Source organism: Phalangium opilio, unplaced genomic scaffold (assembly GCF_054372755.1).
Source record: "Phalangium opilio isolate 3A_F unplaced genomic scaffold, DU_Popi_V2 ptg000105l_1, whole genome shotgun sequence".
NCBI classification, from domain to species: Eukaryota; Metazoa; Arthropoda; class Arachnida; order Opiliones; family Phalangiidae; genus Phalangium; species Phalangium opilio.
In genome coordinates this window covers 10,150,559-10,171,852 of record NW_028324207.1, presented here as the reverse complement: position 1 = coordinate 10,171,852, position 21,294 = coordinate 10,150,559, and the positions used below count along the sequence as shown (strand labels likewise).

At 38.4% G+C, this 21,294-nt stretch overlaps 1 protein-coding gene across 1 annotated transcript; it reads right to left on the bottom strand.

Moving 5' to 3' along the window:
* Nucleotides 1-510: 510 nt before the first annotated feature.
* Nucleotides 511-17,225, bottom strand: LOC149629910 (galectin-4-like). The gene is made up of 8 exons (XM_089851607.1): nt 17,183-17,225; nt 7,641-7,733; nt 7,471-7,559; nt 4,236-4,449; nt 2,871-2,981; nt 2,729-2,806; nt 1,251-1,336; nt 511-948 (listed from the first exon to the last, which is right to left on the bottom strand). Exons 2-8 carry the CDS (start codon nt 7,659-7,661, stop codon nt 615-617), a joined length of 933 nt encoding a protein of 310 aa, XP_089707733.1. The 5' UTR covers nt 7,662-7,733; nt 17,183-17,225; the 3' UTR covers nt 511-614.
* Nucleotides 17,226-21,294: the final 4,069 nt, after the last annotated feature.

Here is a 21,294-nt window from a genome sequence, read left to right as displayed (position 1 = left end):
AACGTGAGGTCACGAGAAACTATGAAATTGAGCGTGACGTCACGAGAAACTATAAAATTGAACGTGACGTCACGAGAAACTATAAAATTGAACGTGACGTCACGAGAAACTATAAAACTGAACGTGACGTCACGAGAAACTATAAAATTGAACGTGACGTCACTAGAAACTATAAAATTGAACATGACGTCACGAGAAACTATAAAACTGAACGTGACGTCACGAGAAACTATAAAATTGAACGTGACGTCACGAGAAACTATAAAATTGAACATGACGTCATGAGAAACTATAAAAAACAAACTGAAATTGAACGCGACGTCACATACTAAAATGTTAAACCATAAAATTCGCTGTGATGAGCTCAGAAGGAAATATAAACCAAAATTCCCTGTGACGTCATGAGAGGAAAGGTCACTAGTCAAGGAAGGGATTGTGGTAAGTAATTGCTCAGGAATAACTTGGAAAAAGTCGGTGTATTTAGGAAATGACCAATTAGAAAGGCCAAGCTTTTACCGAAAAATTAAGTCAAAGAATGACGTGTTTTATTTCACAAAATGTACTGTCAAAGTTGACATTGTTGATAACAATATGGTCCCGTTTTAAACATGACGTTATTTAAATTGAATATTTGAAATGGTGACGTGTTCAAGAATTTGCATCGAGGTTATACGCGTGACGGGGAACACTCTGTGCGGGTACGTAGCGCAGAAATGACCATTGACCAGTATTTGGAAGGAATGGTGATCGATGTTTAAGGTCAGTTCAAAGTTGGTGCCTCGGTAGAAGGTGTTGGGGAAACGTTGTTCGTGTTGCCATTTGTTGTTAGTTAGGTTGTTTAGGACCACTTCTCCCTCGTTAAACCTGACTGAAATGTGCAGGGCGATGTCCGTTGGTGGGTTCGATGCCGCCGCCGCGTAAGCGTCAGTTCGGAAGTTGATAATGAAGCTGTTCAATTTGTACAAATCGGGAATTTATTAGAATTTTGACGATGACGTCTTTAAACTCTGAGAATTTCGACGATTACGTCATTAAATTCTTAGAATTTCGACGATTACGTCATTAAATTCTGAGAATATCGACGATTACGTCATTAAATTCTGAGAATTTCGACGATTACGTCATTAAATTCTGAGAATTTCGACGATTACGTCATTAAATTCTGAGAATATCGACGATTACGTCATTAAATTCGCACACGCATCAGGATTCGGGAATAAGGTGGATTGCAATTACTCTTAAATACTTACACTTTAGCTGAAGGGTTTGGTCTTCCAAAAATACGAATTGTTGAAAGTTTAAGTCCACCATGAAACAATTGAGTAAAAGGTAATGCCTGAGGAATGAATTAATTTGGTTTCGGAACTTATTAGAAATTATCAGAAACAACAGGAAGTTAAGCACTAAGGATTCGCGGTATTCAATCGAATTACCCGTCCGGTTCGGTATTCGATCGAATTACCCGTCCGGTTTGGTATTAGATCGAATTACCCGTCCGGTTCGGTATTAGATCGAATTACCCGTCCGGTTCGGTATTAGATCGAATTACCCGTCCGGTTCGGTATTCGATCGAATTACCCGTCCGGTTCGGTATTCGATCGAATTATCCGTCCGGTTCGGTATTCGATTGAATTAATCCGGCTCGGCATTCGATCGTATTAATCCGGTTCGGTATTCGATCGAATTAATCCGGTTCGGCATTCGATCGTATTAATCCGGTTCGGTATTCGATCGAATTAATCCGGTTCGGTATTCGATCGAATTAATCCGGTTCGGTATTCGATCGTATTAATCCGGTTCGGTATTCGATCGTATTAATCCGGTTCGGTATTCGATCGTATTAATCCGGGTCGGTATTCGATCGTATTAATCCGGTTCGGTATTCGATCGTATTAATCCGGTTCGGTATTCGATCGTATTAATCCGGTTCGGTATTCGATCGTATTAATCCGGTTCGGTATTCGATCGTATTAATCCGGTTCGGTATTCGATCGTATTAATCCGGTTCGGTATTCGATCGTATTAATCCGGTTCGGTATTCGATCGAATTAATCCGGTTCGGTATTCGATCGAATTAATCCGGTTCGGTATTCGATCGAATTAATCCGGTTCGGTATTCGATCGTATTAATCCGGTTCGGTATTCGATCGTATTAATCCGGTTCGGTATTCGATCGTATTAATCCGGTTCGGTATTCGATCGTATTAATCCGGTTCGGTATTCGATCGTATTAATCCGGTTCGGTATTCGATCGTATTAATCCGGTTCGGTATTCGATCGTATTAATCCGGTTCGGTATTCGATCGTATTAATCCGGTTCGGTATTCGATCGTATTAATCCGGTTCGGTATTCGATCGTATTAATCCGGTTCGGTATTCGATCGTATTAATCCGGTTCGGTATTCGATCGTATTAATCCGGTTCGGTATTCGATCGTATTAATCCGGTTCGGTATTCGATCGTATTAATCCGGTTCGGTATTCGATCGTATTAATCCGGTTCGGTATTCGATCGTATTAATCCGGTTCGGTATTCGATCGTATTAATCCGGTTCGGTATTCGATCGTATTAATCCGGTTCGGTATTCGATCGTATTAATCCGGTTAATTATACCATGGTAAGCCTTGGAAGATTAAGCTTTTAGTGCTTAACTTTTTGTTATCTCTATTAATTTTTCTTATTTTAAGCCTTAGTCAAATTTTAAACTGAATGTTAGGGGTCACGGTACCGGGTGGTAAACTGGCGGTATGACGACGGAAGACGATTTATTTATACCACTCGATGGGTAACTTGGAACGCTCATTACCTGTTTAATTAGTTTCTTAATTATAATAAATATTAATTAATTTGAGAAAATGGCAATTATTTACATGGAAACTGAGTTGACTTATTTTCAAATCTCCGTTAATTTCGATCGCTTTGATGCATTGGTATGGTAGTCGGTGTTTGAATTCCGCCATGTGATGTCCATTTATGGCGATCTGTTAAAAAATAAGATGCAATGGCACACCATGTTATTTTCCCATAGAGCTTAATACGGTTAAGTGTAGGGACTGCCATTACTCGAGAGTATAAATAGACTAATGGCACCCCATGCTATTCCCCCTATAGTTGAAGTTGGTTAGCTGCCATTACTCTATAGAATTTGAATGCTAGAATAAATAGACTAATGGCACCCCATGTTAATCTCCCATAGAGCTTAATACGGTTAAGTGTAGGGGGTGCCATTACTCGAGAGTATAAATAGACTAATGGCACCCCATGTTATTTCCCCATAGAGCTTAATACAGTCAAGTGTAGGGGTTGCCATTACTCGAGTATAAATAGACTAATGGCACCCCATGCTATTTCTCCTATAGTTGAAGTTGGTTAGCTGCCATTACTCTATACGATTTGAATGCTATAATAAATAGACTAATGGCACCCCATGCTATTTCTCCTATAGTTGAAGTTGGTTAGCTGCCATTACTCTATACGATTTGAATGCTATAATAAATAGACTAATGGCACCCCATGTTATTTCCCCTATATTTGAAGCTGGTTAGCTGCCATTACTCTATACGATTTGAATGCTATAATACATAGACTAATGGCACCCCATGCTATTTCCCCTATATTTGAAGCTGGTTAGCTGCCATTACTCTATACGATTTGAATGCTATAATACATAGACTAATGGCACCCCATGTTATTTCTCCTATAGTTGAACTTGGTTAACTGCCATTACTCTATAGAATTTGAATACTAGAATAAATAGACTAATGGCACCCCATGGTATTTCCACATAGAGCTTAATACGGTTAAATGTAGGGGCTGCCATTGCTCGAGAGTATAAATAGACTAAAGTCATCCCATGTTATTTCCCCTTAGATCTTAATAGGGTTAAGTGTAGGGGTTCCCATTACTCGAGAGCATAAATAGACTAATGTCATCTCATGTTATTTCTCTTATAGTTGAACTTGGTTAGCTGCCATTACTCTATAGAATTTGAATGCTACAATAAATAGACCAATGGCACCCCATGTTAATTCCCCATAGAGGTTTATACAGTCAATGATATCAGGCTGCCATTACTACGATGTATAAGAAACTCCATTGTTTTGTTAGGCCTAGGCTGGCATCACCCTACGAAAGGTCAATTTTGCGGGCCCACTCCCAACCCAGACCAAGTAGTAGCACCCCATGTTGTGTCGTTATAGACTTTAATACAGTGTAAGGCGGGATAATGCCATTACTTTGAAATCGTTGGAGCCATTGAGTATGATGAGCCCAAATATCTGTCCACTGGTTAAAGGGAAGCCAAGGGCTAAGTCCCGTTCTTCCTCTAACCACTTGCTATCGATGAAAGTGTTGCGAACAATGGCTCTAGTCCCTTCAAATCGAACGTTGATATGGAAAGGGATATCAGTGTGTTGACAATCTTTGCAACACTTTAAGTCAATCGTGAACCTGCAATATTTAAACAACGCAACAATAACTGATTAGGTTAGGCTTAAAAAGTTTAAACAATAGTCGTTATTTTTCTATAGCATTGAATGCATTCGTTTTAGTTTCATTTTTAAGTTATTAAAGGGTCTGTAAAGCATTCGGTAGACCTTTGAATTTTTTTATTTGTTTATAAGACAAAGTCATTGACGTTATTGACGTCACAACCCCCGCCTCTGGGGTTAAGCAAAACAGAAGTCTTTCCTTCTTTCTGGGAAAATAGTGTTAAGGAATTTTCTTATTTTTGTGCTATTCAGCGCTGTCTTATCTGGCAGGTGATACATTTGAGCCAATCACAGTGGGGGGTCTCGGACTCACGAGAGTGGGTGGGGACTGGGAAAAGGCTGGAGCGGGGCGGCTCACAACACAACCAATCATGAGACAGGGCTATCACACCCGTAACCTTGAATGAGAGGAAAAAACCTCGGATGTGCATGCAATAGCCCAACTAGTCAGTCCTCCAAAAATATAAAATAAGTTTTTGTATGTGATTTTATGCAGAGGGTTAGAAAATTTACAGGGACAACCAATGCTACGCGTGTTGTTAGACTTACGACATTATAAAGCGGTCTATCATGTTTTCCCCCATTAGTGTAAAATAGTCCAACTTTCGCGTCATATTTGTGTAGAGGACAAATAGGGCTATCAGTCACAAAGTGTTTCCTATATATTATGTTTTGAAGTTAGTATATCATGTTTCTTCTCTGCTTGACGTAAAACAGCACGCATTATGTAATATCCGTTGATGGAGGACAAATTGGGCTATCAGAGCCTCGAGGCTTTAATTTTCCCTAAATGTTTTGTAAGAATTCTGACTTTTCAAATTAAGATGGGAATGACAAATGATATCTTAACAACTTTGGATTAGCCTACTACATTGCGAACTAAGTGGGTCTCTCCTCTTGATATCCGTTGATGGAGGACAAATTGGGCTATCAGAGCCTCGAGGCTTTTTCCCTAAATGTTTTGTAAGAATTCTGACTTTTCAAATTAAGATGGGAATGACAAATGATATCTCAACAACTTTGGATTAGCCTACTACATTACGGACTAAGTGGGCCTCTCCTCTTGATATCTGTTGATGGAGGACAAATTGGGCTATCAGAGCATCGAGGCCTTTTCACTAAATGTTTTTTTAAGAATTATGACTTAATTCAAATTAAGATGGGAATGACAAATGATATCTTAACAACTTTGGACTAGGCTACTACATTACGAACTAAGTGGGCCTCTCCTCTTGATATCTGTTGATGGAGGACAAATTGGGCTATCAGAGCCTCGAGGCTTTTTCCCTAAATGTTTTGTAAGAATTATGACTTTTCATATTAAGATTGGAATGACAAATGATATCTTAACAACTTTGGACTAGGCTACATTACGAACGAAATGGGCCTCTACTCTTGATATCCGTTGATGGAGGACAAATTGGGCTATCAGAGCATCGAGGCTTTTTCACTAAATGTTTTTTAAGAATTATGACTTAATTCAAATTAAGATGGGAATGACAAATGATATCTTAACAACTTTGGACTAGACTACATTACGAACTAAGTGGGCCTCTCCTTTTGATATCCGTTTGATGGAGGACAAATTGGGCTATCAGAGCCTCGAGGCTTTTTCCCTCAATATTTTGTAAGAATTCTGACTTTTCAAATTAATTAAGATGGGAATGACAAATGATATCTTAACAACTTTGGATTAGGCTACTACATTACGGACTAAGTGGGCCTCACCTAAAAGGACGTTCTTCTGAAGAAGTGTTAACAGAAGCAACGCGGATAGGCCGAACCCTTCGGACTATCCTAAAAAAAGAATTAAGCGTCCATAATCATACTTCATCCTTGTTAGTCCATTTTTGAACAGTTTCGTTTTATTTAATTGGATTAATCTACCAGAATAGCCTAATCCAATACTTTTGTAGTGTACGTTTTTGGATTTAGGACAAATTGGGCTATCACAGCCTCGCGGGTTGTATGTGTTTTCTTTAGGATTATGATATAGAGTGCCGTCAGATCCAAGGTTAAACGTCACGAGTCTGCCTTTAGCAATGGGTGGCCATGACAGTTACCATTTTTTCTTAATGGGAAAACAGCATGGGTGACGTCACACCGGCGCTTCTGACAGCACTCTATTGCACTAGATTTTTTCAATTCATAATTCCCCACCTCTGTGTAAAATATTGCAACGTTTGCAGTATCTTTTATTAGAGGACAAATTGGGCTATCACAAAGGTTGGTCTATGTTAATTTAAGATTTTTATAGCTCAAGTTCTTGATAACCAAATGCGGTTCACGAATCTTTGGATGGAGAACAAATTGGGCTAGTTTCAAATAGTGTGAAATTTCCTACAGCCTACTATGCCTACACGTATTTGAAACTAAGGCCTAGAGGTCCGTGCATGCACTCGAGCTGAAGAACTCGCGGATATTTTAAATCCTTAAAATCCTGACGTTTTTCGTTCGTCTCTTAATTGTCAGCATGTACAAAGCAATGTTACATAGAGACCTAGCTTTGCGCGTGCTGACAACCGAAGTGGTAACAGAGTATATACAGAATAAGCTGTCGTCAGAGATAGGGAGTTGCCTATCCTATAACGTGAAAACGAATTTCCTCACGCGCATTCTTTATCCATGGTGGAACCATGAAAGGGTAGGGTAGTAGTCCGCAAGCCATTGAATATTTTTTTTTTTTTGAAAAAAGTCGTTATTGACGTCACAGCTTTGTGCGTACTGACAACAGACGAAAGAAATACTTATTTTCAGGATCTAATACATCTCTTGTCAGCACGCACAAAGCAATGTTACATAGAGACCTATAGCTTTGCGCGTGCTGACAACCGATGTTGTAACAGAGTATGTACAGAATACACTGTCGTTCGAGATAGGGAGTTGCCTATCCTATAACGTGAAAACGAATTTCCTCACGCGCATTCTTTATCCATGCCCTCTATCATGTTAATGCTAATGTGTTCACTTTTGTACTTACCTACGACAATAAGGCTGAACAGTCCCATTTAAAGTTATGGCCGTACCAACCTGTAGACCACCTGGTATATCCCCTTTATAAGGAACAGCCTAACGTGAAACGAAATTAAAATTGAAATAATTAACGAAATAGGCCTAGTACAATAATTAAAGAAATAAAATTAAACTTACTGGGTTTACGATTGTTGACATTTTGCGGTTTCGCAACGTTTGCAATACTGAAAACAACTTGAACGTACACGTAGGAACCACCAAAGAAGCGAACTGTTATGTTTGGAGAGACAGAAAGGTGAGATTCTCGGCTTATCTAAATAGCTTTATCTAATTTTCATAGATAAGGTCGTTCTAAAAGTGCTTTATCGTTTATTTATTCGAGTCTTTATTATTGCAACCTTTGAATATAGTAAGATATTTTCTAGGAATAAATCAAATGGCAAGGGGGCGTAGCCGGTTATAACAGATGATTTTATCGCCCTTGAAGGTTTTAAGTTTTTGTTTTGGAATTCAAATCACTGGCAGTCTGGGAAATAGCAGTGCACTTCCTCTGGTCCAAAACCAGTTTATTAATTGCTTGTTTGGACTAGTTTATAATTCAAGAAGGGGGCTACTGGTCCTCGGGACCAGTTTATTAATTGTAAATCTATTGGAGAAGGAGGGACCAGTCTGGGCTGGGAAATGGCACACTTCCTCTGGACCAAAACATTTTATTAATTGCTTGCTTGGACTAGTTTTTAAATTCAAGAAGGGGGGTTACTGGTCCTGTGGACCAGTTCATTAATTGCAAATCTACAAAAGAAGGGGGACCAGTCTGGTCTGGGAAATAACAGTGCACTTCCTCTGGACCAAAACCAGTTTATTAATTGCTTGTTTAGACTAGTTTTTAAATTCAAGAAGTGGGGGTTACTGGTCCTCTGGACCAGTTTATTAATTGCAAATCTATAAAAGAAGGGGGACCAGTCTGGTCTGGGAAATAGCAGTGCACTTCCTCTGGACCAAAACCAGTTTATTAATTGCTTGTTTGGACTAGTTTTTAAATTCAAGAAGGGGGTTACTGGTCCTCGGGACCAGTTTATTAATTGCAAATCTATAGGAGAAGGGGGGACCAGTCTGGTCTGGGAAATGGCACACTTCCTCTGGACCAAAACCAGTTTATTAATTGCTTGCTTGGACTAGTTTTCAAATTCAAAAAGTGGGGGTTACTGGTCCTCGGGACCAGTTTATTAATTGCAAATCTATAGGAGAAGGGGGGACCAGTCTGGTCTGGGAAATGGCACACTTCCTCTGGACCAAAACCAATCTATTAATTGCTTGGACTAGTTTTTAAATTCAAAAAGTGGGGGTTACTGGTCCTCGGGACCAGTTCATTAATTGCAAATCTATAGGATAACAAAGGTTGGGACCAGTTTATTATTTCGCACACCAGGGACTCGGTCACTGGTCCCAAGAACTTGTTTAAAAAATATCCTTATTTCCCAGACTGCAAATCAGCCGTGGCCCTGGACAAATGTGCACATCAAAAACTAGTTGGACCAGTTTAAAAATTGAATGTTTGGGGTTTTTACTGGCCCTATGACCACTTGATTAATTAAAAACCTTACAAGGTTTCACCATTTTAAGTGTCCTATGTCCAGTTCATTTAATTAAAGTTTTTGGGCCAGTTTAAAAATTACTTATTTCTCAGCATGATTCAAATTTGCGTGTAGAGCCATAGCCTCCTAGATCACGCTACTCGCGTTCGCAGGCTGCTCGTGATATAGAAGCCCGTTTAAAAGAATTGTATGTTTAATCGCGTATCTTGGATTATGGAAGCCCGTCCAGTTTTTTAGCTAGAGTGAGATTACATCCCTACTTAGAAAATAATGGTTCAATCTCTTGAAATGTTGGGCCTAACGAGATGTGTGCAATGAAGTTTCTTATTACTGTGCAAAGATCAGAGTTGGGCACTCCTCCTTAGATAGATTTTTTTCCTATCAAACTATCATAGATGGCGAAACTATCAATTCTTCTGGCTATATTTTAGAGTGGAACTCCTTCTTAGATAGATTTTTTTCCTCTCAAACCATCATAGATGGCGGAACTATCAACTCTTCTGACTATATTTTAGACTGACATTGCTGGTTAGATAGATATTTTTCCTCTCAAACTATCATAGATAGCGAAACTATCAACTCTTCTGACTATATTTTAGACTGACACTGCTGGTTAGATAGATATTTTTCCTCTCAAACTATCATATTTGGCGAAACTATCAATTCTTCTAGCTATATTTTAGACCGGCATTATTTGTTAGATAGATTTTTCCCTCTCAACAAATCATAGATGGTGAAACTATCAAATCTTCCTTCAATATGTTAGATTGGCTCTCATTGTTAGATAGATTTTTTGCCTATCAAATCAAATTGAAATCTTTAGAAACGACTAAATTAATCGATCATTTAATCTCCGGACTTTAAATTTGATTGTTTTCGATCAAACTGATTTGGTCTCTACCTAATTTTACACTGTTTAATGGATTCCTGATATTTCCTGATTTTGTAGAATTTCGAATATTTTCATATATTCATATAATTTCCATAATCTCATTTCTCAAGTTTGACTTGTTGACTGTTTATAGTTCAAAAGCTACTATCCAAACTTTTTCAAATTATTCGCCCTCGATTTAATCTAAACCATCTACTATAAACGGTTAACTAATAATAATTAAAGGCAAAAATTGCAATTAATAACTGTGGGTAATAAAAATCAGAAAATCTACACTTTAATTTATCTACTTCTACGTTTGGATGATTTCGTGGAATCGTTCTTCCTCCTCGAGTAGTCGTTCACATCAGTGACAGCACGGAGCTTCTATATACAAGAAGCTCCGTCTTCACAGTTTGAACTGTTGAACCATCGTTTATTTTATTTTTATTTATTTGTTTGAGAGGGTTATAACGACCACCAAATACAGAATCTTCTTATAGAATAAACCTACACTTGCTAACGTTCAAATATATTAAAAACTTCGATATCATTCAAAAAACGACTTATCTTTCCAGAAATTTTCATAACTATCAAAATTGCCTATCAAAGATTAGCTCATAATTCTTTTAAAATGAAATCAGAAAACAGATGTCGCCAAATAAAATCACTCAAAAAATCAATATATTTCTCAAGGAATAATGCCTATCATTTTTTATGATTTCTAAAAGATGGGGTTAGTAGCCAGATCACGTTGAGAATCGATATTTTTCTCTAGAAGATTTCAACGAATCAATGAATCATATCAACTTTGAGTGCACTTTTTAAGCTATCAAACTCAATCGATCATTATAATTCAAATTTTTCTCGAAAATAACTATCAAAATTGATACTTTGATTGGGGCAGATTTAGTTTTCTATCGTATCAAGTGGTAAAACTATCAAATGATATGATAGTGCCCATCTATGGCAAAGATTCAAAAGATTTTCGATAGTATAGTCATAATTATGGGATTTATGAGATGAAAGGTGGTTTTTTTTTTCTGTTTCGTCAGCTGGTTCAAATCTTTACTGATGGTTTTAAATTATCGTTCTAAGTTTTAAAGTTTTATGTTCAATAGTTATTTTCCAAAATTCATTAAAGTTTTGTTTGGGCATGATCACAATCTATTTATTAACATAGGGAACTTTTAGCTAGGTGTGGTTATATGACCAATATAACCATACAATGCACGAGGGCTATATGGATTTTTACGACCTAGGCTTAACCCGGCCACAGATTAAAAAAAAAGAAAAAAATTAAAACCTTTACACGTAGAATTTACGAAAGAGTTTTCGTGACTTGTTTGAAAAAGTTATAAAACTGAAGGTTTACACGATAATTTTAAACCGTTGACGAAAAAACCGTTGCTTTAAAAAACTATAGACCAAAACAAAAAACCAAAGGAAAAAAAACAAGATGGCCCAAGGGCTGGCTCATAATAGTAACCACATCGTACCGTGCTTTACAGGCGCACATAAAATTTATGTGAATAGCCCCTCGATGCGCTACTTTTAACGGTGCTAAAATGATTACCCGTAATCCTTACTTCAATAAATTTATCTATGTTATAATTGTACTAGTGCGACACAAAAAGAAATTTTGAATGAGTAGCCCCTCGATGCGCTACCCTTAACATTGTTAAAATTATTACCCGTAAGACCATTCTAAAAACGAGGCGTTAGCTTTAACGATGCTAAAATTATTATACACAAATAACCCTAAATAGAAGAACAGTAATTATCCCCTCGATGATCGAGTTATCTTTAACAGTTCTAAAATGATTCCGTACTTAAAGCTCAATTGATACACGTACAGAAAGTTTTAGTTTACAACATAGACTTATGCCGACGCATACTTATCGCATCTTACAAAATTCTAACATGAACTTATGGCCAGAAGTGTTTGAAAGAGAAAGAATTCGGTAAAACACCCAATAATTGGAATATCCCGTTCTAAAAATAACGTCAGTAAATACTTATTTTTGCTTTTAAAATTCCCCTCGATTTCTTTGAATGTTGAAATAGGGGAGCGGTATTAAAAGCGCGCAATCGTATTGTCGACGGGTGAGAGGAATTTTAAAGGGAGAGTATATAGCTTTGTTGAATATTATTTAACAGATTATTTAAATGTTAGTTAGTTTACAACTACAACAAAGTTACTAATGCTAGATGGCAGCACCAAAGGTCTAATCGATAGTATTTTCTTTAACTCCAGTCCAAGGAGTAGTTATTCATCTCTTGTAATAAATTCTTTAGTTCGTATCAATAAACATAACTTTGGAGAGTGATATCTCTCACTTAAGACGCACTATTGTGAATGTTTAATTTTAGATTGTAGGCACCTCTATTTTTCAATAGGTTATGGGCTCAGGACGTCTTTAAAGTCAGAAAACATTTAGTTCAGTAATTGGTAGTTATTACGAGTTTGTTTTCGGCGTGAAGGTGCGGCTCGGTAAGCAATAAGCCTTGGCAATTTGTGAGAGCAACAGATAAACAATCAAAATGGCGGACACAATGAAAGTGCAGTTTGCGAAGTTAAATGGAGGTAATTACCAGACTTGGAAGTTCAAGATGGAAATGTTCTTGATGAAAGAAGATCTATGGCACGTAGTTAATGACGATCCTCCTGCTGTGATGACAACTGCTTGGTCTAAAGCAGATAATAAAGCAAGAGCTAGCATAGGTTTGCTAGTAGAAGATAATTAATTAATGCATATTAGAGAAAAAAACACAACAAAGAGGTTTGGACAGCATTAAAACAGTACCATGAAAAAGGTACCCTTTGCAGCAAGGTATTCCTATTAAAAAGACTTTGTCGGAGTCAGTTGACGGAGTCGGGGAATATGGAAACGCATCTCGAAGGCATTATAGATATTGTTGATCGGTTGAGAGGATTAGGCGAAAGACTTGAAAGCAAATTTAGTAGTTGCTTTACTACTATGTAGCCTGCCGGAAAGTTACGAAACTTTAATTATTGCATTAGAATCAAGAGACGAAAAGGACTTGACGTTAGACTTTGTCACCGGAAAGCTTATTGATGAATATAAGCGAAGAATAGGAAATGATACATCTCAATGCAACAATAAAGAAGTTGCGTTGAAAACCTATCGGAGGGAAGCACAAGGAAAAGGCTCAAAAGTAAAATTAACATGCTGGGGGTGTGGCAAGTCAGGCCATTTAAAAAAGGACTGTTGGAACGGTAAAGGAAGACAACAGGGATCACAGAATCCGGAGAAACACAAAGCCAGCATTGCAAAGAAAGGTATAGAAGAAACTTGCCATTATACATCATTTAAAATCTCACGACAAACTCGAAAGAGAGGTGACACCTCTTGGTATGTTGACTCCGGCGCTACCTGTCATATGACAAACAACGAATCGTTTTTCACGAACTTGGATGACACATGTCGAGATAAAGTTTACACAGCGGATAGTGGAGTTCTGCAGGCTTCTGGCATAGGGAGTGGAACAATGCAATGCCGAGCTGAAAACGATACTGTAACCATAGTGGAAGTGAAGGACGTTCTTTACATACCACAGCTAGCGGGTAGTTTGCTATCAGTCGGACGTTTGGTAAAGAGTGGATTAGAGGTAAAATTTGATGACGAAAATTGCAAATTTCTTGAATCCAATGGGCACGTCATTGCAACTGCAACATGTGATGGAGATCTGTACAAATTGGATCAACAAAATGAAGCGTTACTGGCTCAAACTAAAGTGCCAATGCCGTGCATTCACGTATGGCATCGGAGGCTTGGACATCGTGATCCTGAAGCTGTTAAAACACTTATAAGTAAAGAACTTGGAAATGGGCTGAAGATATCCAGTTGCAAAGAAGCAAAGGATTGTGAAGTATGCATTGAAGGGAAAATGGCACGTTTGCCATTCCCTGTTTCGACCTCAAGGTCAGCTAAACCACTAGACTTAATACACACGGATTTGTGTGGGCCTATGCAAACGACAACTCCAAGCGGAAGAAGATATATCCTTACACTGATAGATGATCATAGCAGATATACCGTAGTGTCATTGCTAAAGACAAAAGACGAAGTAACGGAACATATTCGAAATTTCACGAGCCTCTGTGAGACGAAATACAATTGCAAACCTAAGAAGTTTCGTTCTGACAGAGGAGGCGAATATGTGAATAAAGAATTAAAGGCATTCCTAAGAAAAGAAGGCATTCAGTGGGAATTGACTGCCCCATATACCCCACAACAAAACGGCGTGGCGGAGCGGAAGAACCGCTCTCTGACTGAAATGGCTCGATGCATGCTTAATGATAGCAAGCTTCCCAACAGATACTGGGGTGAAGCCGTCATAACAGCCTGCTATCTACAAAATCGATTACCTAGTAGAGCTGTTGAGAAGACGCCATACGAGCATTGGTACGGTGAAGTGCCTAATTTAAGTCATATTCGAACATTTGGATGTGTTGCATATGCTCACATTCCGGATGAGAAACGTCGGAAGCTGGACGTGAAAGCGAACAGATTAACGTTCGTGGGGTACGAGGACGGCTCCAAAGCCTACAGGCTTTTGGATGAAACGACTGATCGTATCACAATAAGTCGAGACGTCAAGTTCGTGGAAGAACAATGTACCTTTAACAAGAAATGCTCAAATCAGGAACAGGAAGAAGACTATTTGCCGCCAAGTGTATCAACTATGGCTAATCAAGAAGAGCGTTTTAATGAAGAGTGTCTTCCTTCGGATGAAAACGCTGAAGAATTGGATCAAGGGCCAAGGCGATCTTTAAGATCAAACATAGGCAAGCAACCAGAAAGGTTGATAGAAGTAATGCTGGCAAAACAGCAAGCTACTCCTACGAAAGATGATCCATGCACACTTGAAGAAGCTCTTTCTGGCCCTAAATGTGAAAAATGGAAAGAGGCTGTAGGTGCAGAGCTAAAGTCACTAGAAGATATGAAAACATGGACCCTCACAACACTACCACCAAATAAAAAGGCTGTTGGTTGCAGGTGGCTGTTCAAAACGAAGAAAGATGCGCAAGGTGATATTACCAGATACAAGGCTCGACTTGTCGCGCAAAGTTTTTCCCAAAAATATGGATCCGATTATGATGAGGTATTTTCTCCAGTCGGTAAACAAACTACGTTGCGAACTCTCTTGACGGTTGCTTGACATGCGAAATTGAAGGTACATCACTACGATGTTACAACAGCATTCCTATATGGCAACTTAGAAGAGGATATCTATATGAAACAACCACCAGGCTATGCTACGGCAGAAAGCGAAAATTTGGTATGCCACTTAAACAAGAGCATTTACGGTTTGAAACAAGCGGCTCGCGCGTGGAATGAAGAATTAAACAAAACCCTCACGTCAAACGGGTTTAAGAGAGGGTCTGCGGATCAATGTCTTTACTCAAAGCTAGTCGGAAACGTGTGGTGCTACTTATTCGTATATGTAGACGACCTCGTTGCGGTTGGCACAGACGAATTCTTGAGCAGTGTTTCTCAGTTACTGGCGAAAAGGTTCTTAATTAAAGATCTGGGCGAATTGAAATATTATTTGGGCCTAGAAGTAGAACGCGACGTGAACGGTTTATTCTGTATTCATCAATCAAGCTATATTTCGAAAATCCTACAAAGGTTTAAAATGCAAGACGCAAAGCCCGCAAAAACGCCCATGGAAACCGGATACATGAAGCAAAAATCACAAGAAACAAGTGGTGAACCCTTCAGTACAGAAATCTACCATCAAGCAATTGGTTGTTTACTCTATGTTGCAACGTGCACACGTCCAGACATCTCAGCGACAGTCTCTATTTTGAGTAGGAATATTTCTCACCCAACTCAACAGGATTGGACGGCTGTAAAACGCGTTTTTCGATATCTGAAAGGAAGCATCAATTTGAAGTTAAAATTGGGAACAGAAAAAGCGAAGAAAAATGTTTTAACCGGGTATGCCGATTCAGATTGGGCAGGAGATGTAGTAGACCGAAAATCAAACTCGGGTCTAGTGTTTCAATGGATGGGAGGTACAATAAGCTGGGCTAGTCGCAAGCAAACGCTGGTCACGCTTTCCTCAACAGAAGCCGAGTATGTGGCACTGGCAGAATCATGTCGTGAAGCGCTTTGGCTTCATGAGCTTCTGAAAGATTTACATCAAGACGTGATTGCAACGAGGATATATGAAGATAACCAAAGTTGCTTGAAAATGGTCAAAAATGAAGGTGTAACGCAGCGCACAAAACACATCGACACACGCCATCATTTTATCAAGGATCTAAAGGAGATGTTTGAGTTTACGTATTGCCCTACTGACGTAATGATAGCGAATTTGCTCACCAAACCTCTAGGAAGGTTGAAAACTAAAGAACTCACATCATCGTTAGGACTGTCATAATATGTTCCGTTTATCGCGGTAGACAAGTGTAACTTTGAGAGAGGGTGTTGAATATTATTTAACAGATTATTTAAATGTTAGTTAGTTTACAACTACAACAAAGTTACTAATGCTAGATGGCAGCACCAAATGTCTAATCGATAGTATTTTCTTTAACTCCAGTCCAAGGAGTAGTTATTCATCTCTTGTAATAAATTCTTTAGTTCGTATCAATAAACTTTGGAGAGTGATATCTCTCACTTAAGACGCACTATTGTGAATGTTTAATTTTAGATTGTAGGCACCTCTATTTTTCAATAAGCTTAACCTTACTATCATAATTCCCTTCCATTTAAGTAGACGAACGAAAAATATCACCATACCACAGTTCTCTCGTCCCTTTCACTTTCCCTTCAATGAATGGTAAAACAATAATCCTCTCTCTAGCTTTAAATACTCGAGCAAACGTAAAACACAATTCAAAATGCTTAACCTTGCAAGTACAATTAAATGTAATGCTTAAAGTTAATATTATAATCCCCATCCTTTTAAAATACACGATCGAAAAATATCACCTCACCACAATTCACTCCCATTCACCCTCCCTTCAATGAAAAACGAAAAATATTATACTGTCAAAGGCGGGTATTCTGGCACAACGGGAACTACAACAACAGGGCAGGTCAAACTAAGAGCCACATCGTAGATGTACATCATACGATGTGGCTAAATATTTCCGTGTGTAGAAACCCGAGTATTTAATTACTATATTTTAAATACCGTTCTTATTTCAATTTAAATAAAATAACCTTTTAAGTTTTTACATACGAATTTATATATATATAGAGAATTCCACCTACTTGTGAACACGAGGGACTTTTAGTAACCGACGTCTCCAAACTTCCGAAGGCTTCCGAAGCTAATGAGAAAGTGAATTTTTTCCAATGTTCTAGAATAGTCTCCTAAAAGAGTGGCCGTAAGTAAGGGTGACTTGCACTCTCTGTTGGACGGTACCAAGTTCAGGGGATGGCGCGGGGGTCTCCAATTTCCCGGAAAAATGTCAGTGCTAACCAAGAACACATCACTTTTCTTCTTTCATAAAACATACAATGGATTCTAAAGCTATTTCGGTTGCGTTAAGCCTGGTTCACACCTGGCGAATAGCCTCCCATGAATATTTCGCTCACCCCATTCGCCCAACCCAGCGTATAGTTCAGCTTTGCCCCTATAAAATGTGGGCGGGTAGGCATTTTTATCCCCTGCTCAGCGCTCGTCTGTTATCGCCCAAAAATCTACTTTCTAGCCACCAAAGATGTTTTTTAGCCACATCGTAGTATACGATGAGGCTCTTATTTTGAACCGTGCCGTAGTAGTAATAGTAGTAGTTGTGGTCGGAGTTTTCGCTTTCGTTATCGTCAGATTTTAGCTTAAAAGGAACTCGATAGTATATCAACCCACCCATAGGTGGAACTGAGCTCGACTAGAGATTTTATTTTAATTAAATTTTTTCTTGGTCGCAGCCGGGATTCGAACCCGGGTCGTTCGCGCAGCAGTAAGACACTCTACCACTGTACCATGAGGGCTTGATAGTAATAGCGAGTTTTCTTCTTTTAATTTATCTCTAAATAAACCCCATTTATTTGTGGGGTCGGATACATCTGAATTTGTGTCTTTTGGTGTTTTCTTTTTATTTATGTGCTAATTAAATAGATAACGATGTGGCTATTATTAAGGCCCAGCCCTTGGCCATCTTGTTTTTATTTCTTCCATCCAAATAAACTTGGCCTTGAGAAAGTTTTGTACCGCTTTTCCAAGAAATGGCTTTCGCTGGATTAAAGGAAAGGACCACCCATGAACGCAGGACCGGTTCACGTCCACCTTCCCCTGTAGAAACCGAGTCCTCTTTAGCGAAGCATCGGGCAAATGGATGGGGACTGTGAAACTGGGACAGCCCAAGACCATGTGATTCTTCATAAACCTTTTGAAAAAAACATATAATGACCTTGGTAGTACCTTTTTTGACACACCAAACGCGCTATAGAGAGGAATCTATTCCGTTTACCAGTCCTTTTAGATATTTGCTATTTCGGAACCCTTAACAAGAGACTCTCCGAGGGGTCCGACATTCCCAAAAAAGCGTACGGGATTTTGCGATTTCTTCATTGATTTCGCGATTTAGCCAAAAATTTCGGGATTTCTTCGTTGATTTCGTGATTTCTTCGTTGATTTTGCGATTTTGACCATGATTTCGTCATTTCTTCGTTGATTTCACGATTTTGACCATGATTTCGTCATTTCTTCGTTGATTTCGCGATTTTGACCATGATTTCGTGATTTCTTCGTTGATTTCGCGATTTCACCGAAGATTTCGTGATTTCTTCGTTGATTTCGCGATTTCACCGAAGATTTCGTGATTTCTTCATTGACTTCACGATTTCGCCCAAGATTTCGGAATTTCATCTTTGATTTCGTAATTTCGTGATTTCTTCAAAGATTTCGCGATTTTGCGAAAAGCATACGGGATTTCCAAATTCACCTGAGCTGCCAAATGCTCCAACCGATTCTTTTCAGTGTGACATTACTCCACGAAGTAAAAGTTTCTCAGTCTTTACGCTTCATTGCAATAATGTAAATTTTTCCGCATTTTTTAAACATGTCATAATCTTTTGTAAATCTCGAGAAAATCCTAAATCCAAGAAAACCCATAAATTCGAGAAAAAATCCAAAAATCGAAGAAAAATGTCTAATCTGAGAAAAATCTCGAAGAATAAAACCCGACAAATCTTGCGCATTTTATTAATCCCTTCCATTTTTTCGGGAACGTTCGACCCATCAGTAATACGTAATACCTCTCTTGTCACCAAAGTTTACTCGGAGAGGTAACAATATGGCCAAGGCCTGTATTAAATTCACATCTTTCCAGCTCTTATTAAGCGACTTTTCTTATCATTTACTGTGAATTAATCGCCTTGTTAACATTAAATTTACAAAAATTGTGAAAAAGGTGTTCGCTAGAATTAAAATGTTAACAATAACTATTTTTAAAATAATTTTAGGAACGATTTAACTAGAATTAAGCTAAATTAATGACGATTAAAATAATTAATATCAATTATATTTATTCAATAATTTAAGAAAACCTCTTAATTGCGTCTCGACTCGGAGAGGTTATTTTTTGGATTCCCAACTTGTTTTATTTTAGCTCGAAGCATGCCTTATCAAAGACCATTTCCAAAACCTTCATTGGTGGAAAACCAGAACCGAAAAAATATCTGTCCAACCGAACGGCAATTCCGCCATGCAATTGCAGTCAAATATTTCCGTTGAACTTCTTTCCATCGTATTCCGTTCTGATTTTTCCGCCCAGTAAGAAGATCTAATCGAAACTTTAATTACCGGTATGCTAGCTATCTTTCCTGATATTGAACCATCATTACAAAAGCCATTATTGCAACTTTTCGCCACTAAACCGAGATTATATCCCTGTCTTTAAATTAAGGACCATTTTCAGTCAACTTTTTCCGAGCTTTTTGCTTTGGCCTTTTCTTTCGAACTTTTGACGCGCTTTCGAACACAAATGAAAATCGAAATCGCAACTCTGATCGTCAAACAAGCATCAAATGGATAAATTTGCCTAAAGAGGGCGTAACTCAATTACTTTTACTTTAATCGGATAAAACTTGAAGCAAATATCAAAGTCTTTTAGATATCCGCTGCTTCTCGAACTGAATTTGAAGCTTGTTTGAAAACCATCTACAATTAGTGTTCCTGCCTTTGACGCAAAGGCTTATTTTTTGATCAAAAAAATCTTCATTGAAAATGCGTCTTTACAGGAGTTCATAATAGCCCGAAGTACGAAACTGGTTAAAAAGCCCGTAACAACAAAGTTTCGCCGTAAAGCTCAGCGGATTCATACACCGCTTAACTACCAAAGAAATAGTTACCCCATTTTTTAGCGCCCACGCGCATTAACTTACACACTTCCGGTTTAGCACTATTTTTATCTTGTGATTTTGGGAGCGAAAATGGCTTACGTCTGCTTCTGTCGGAACGGTGTAAATTAAGCCTTGGCTAAGAAGTTGGTTTTTAGTCAAGGTTTCTAGTTTTCTACAAAACATTTAAACGATCGTCAATGATGTTTGTGATATGTGTGAATGAGAATTCCGTGGTTAAATTAAAACGGTTTGAACAAATTTATTCCCAGTATCTTTAATATAAGAATTGCAACGTGTTTCTACGTCCACCATATCGCCATTTTTCTTTTCGATGGAGATCCCAGCCAACGGAAGTTCTGGAACGAAAACCAAGGAGCATAGATACCACTACGGTATATTGTAAGGTTGTATGTCCATAAACAGGCTAATCCATTCTATGCGCAACGACAGAATCTTGTTGTTCGCGATTTTTACCATTAGCTCTATGGCCAGTTTCATACTTCCCCCCCCGAAGGGGGGTTATTATGAACTCCTGGTCTTTAGAAATAGGCGTCGTAACGCTGTCAAGTTTCTATAGTTTTGATTTCGCAAATGTGCGTGCAAAACTAAGTGGACTTTTAAATGACTTAAATAACACTCCGTGATTGCTTCTGGTATATGCCATCATTTCAAAAAGTAATTATTCCAACTTCGCGTTGAGGGGTCAGCCACTCAGAGTAATCAGTGAACAAGTCTGCACCCTCGTTATTTTTTACAAAAATGATTACGCCTAATCTATTAAAGGCCTACTCTTGACAGCGCTAGAATTATAGCGCGTAACTTGTAATAGGTGGACCGGGAATCTGAGGGTGATTGGCTCTTCGTTTGGCGCTGTTAATCCAAGTCTGTTCTCGTGATTAGAAATGAAAGTTTTAACTAAATGGTGTCGAAACACTATTAGGGCTCTGTTTTTACAGGATAATGATGCGACAACAAAAAGAGTATGCGGATATAATTGGACTCTTCGGTCGATTCCGGTGGTAAAACTCGTTTTGACT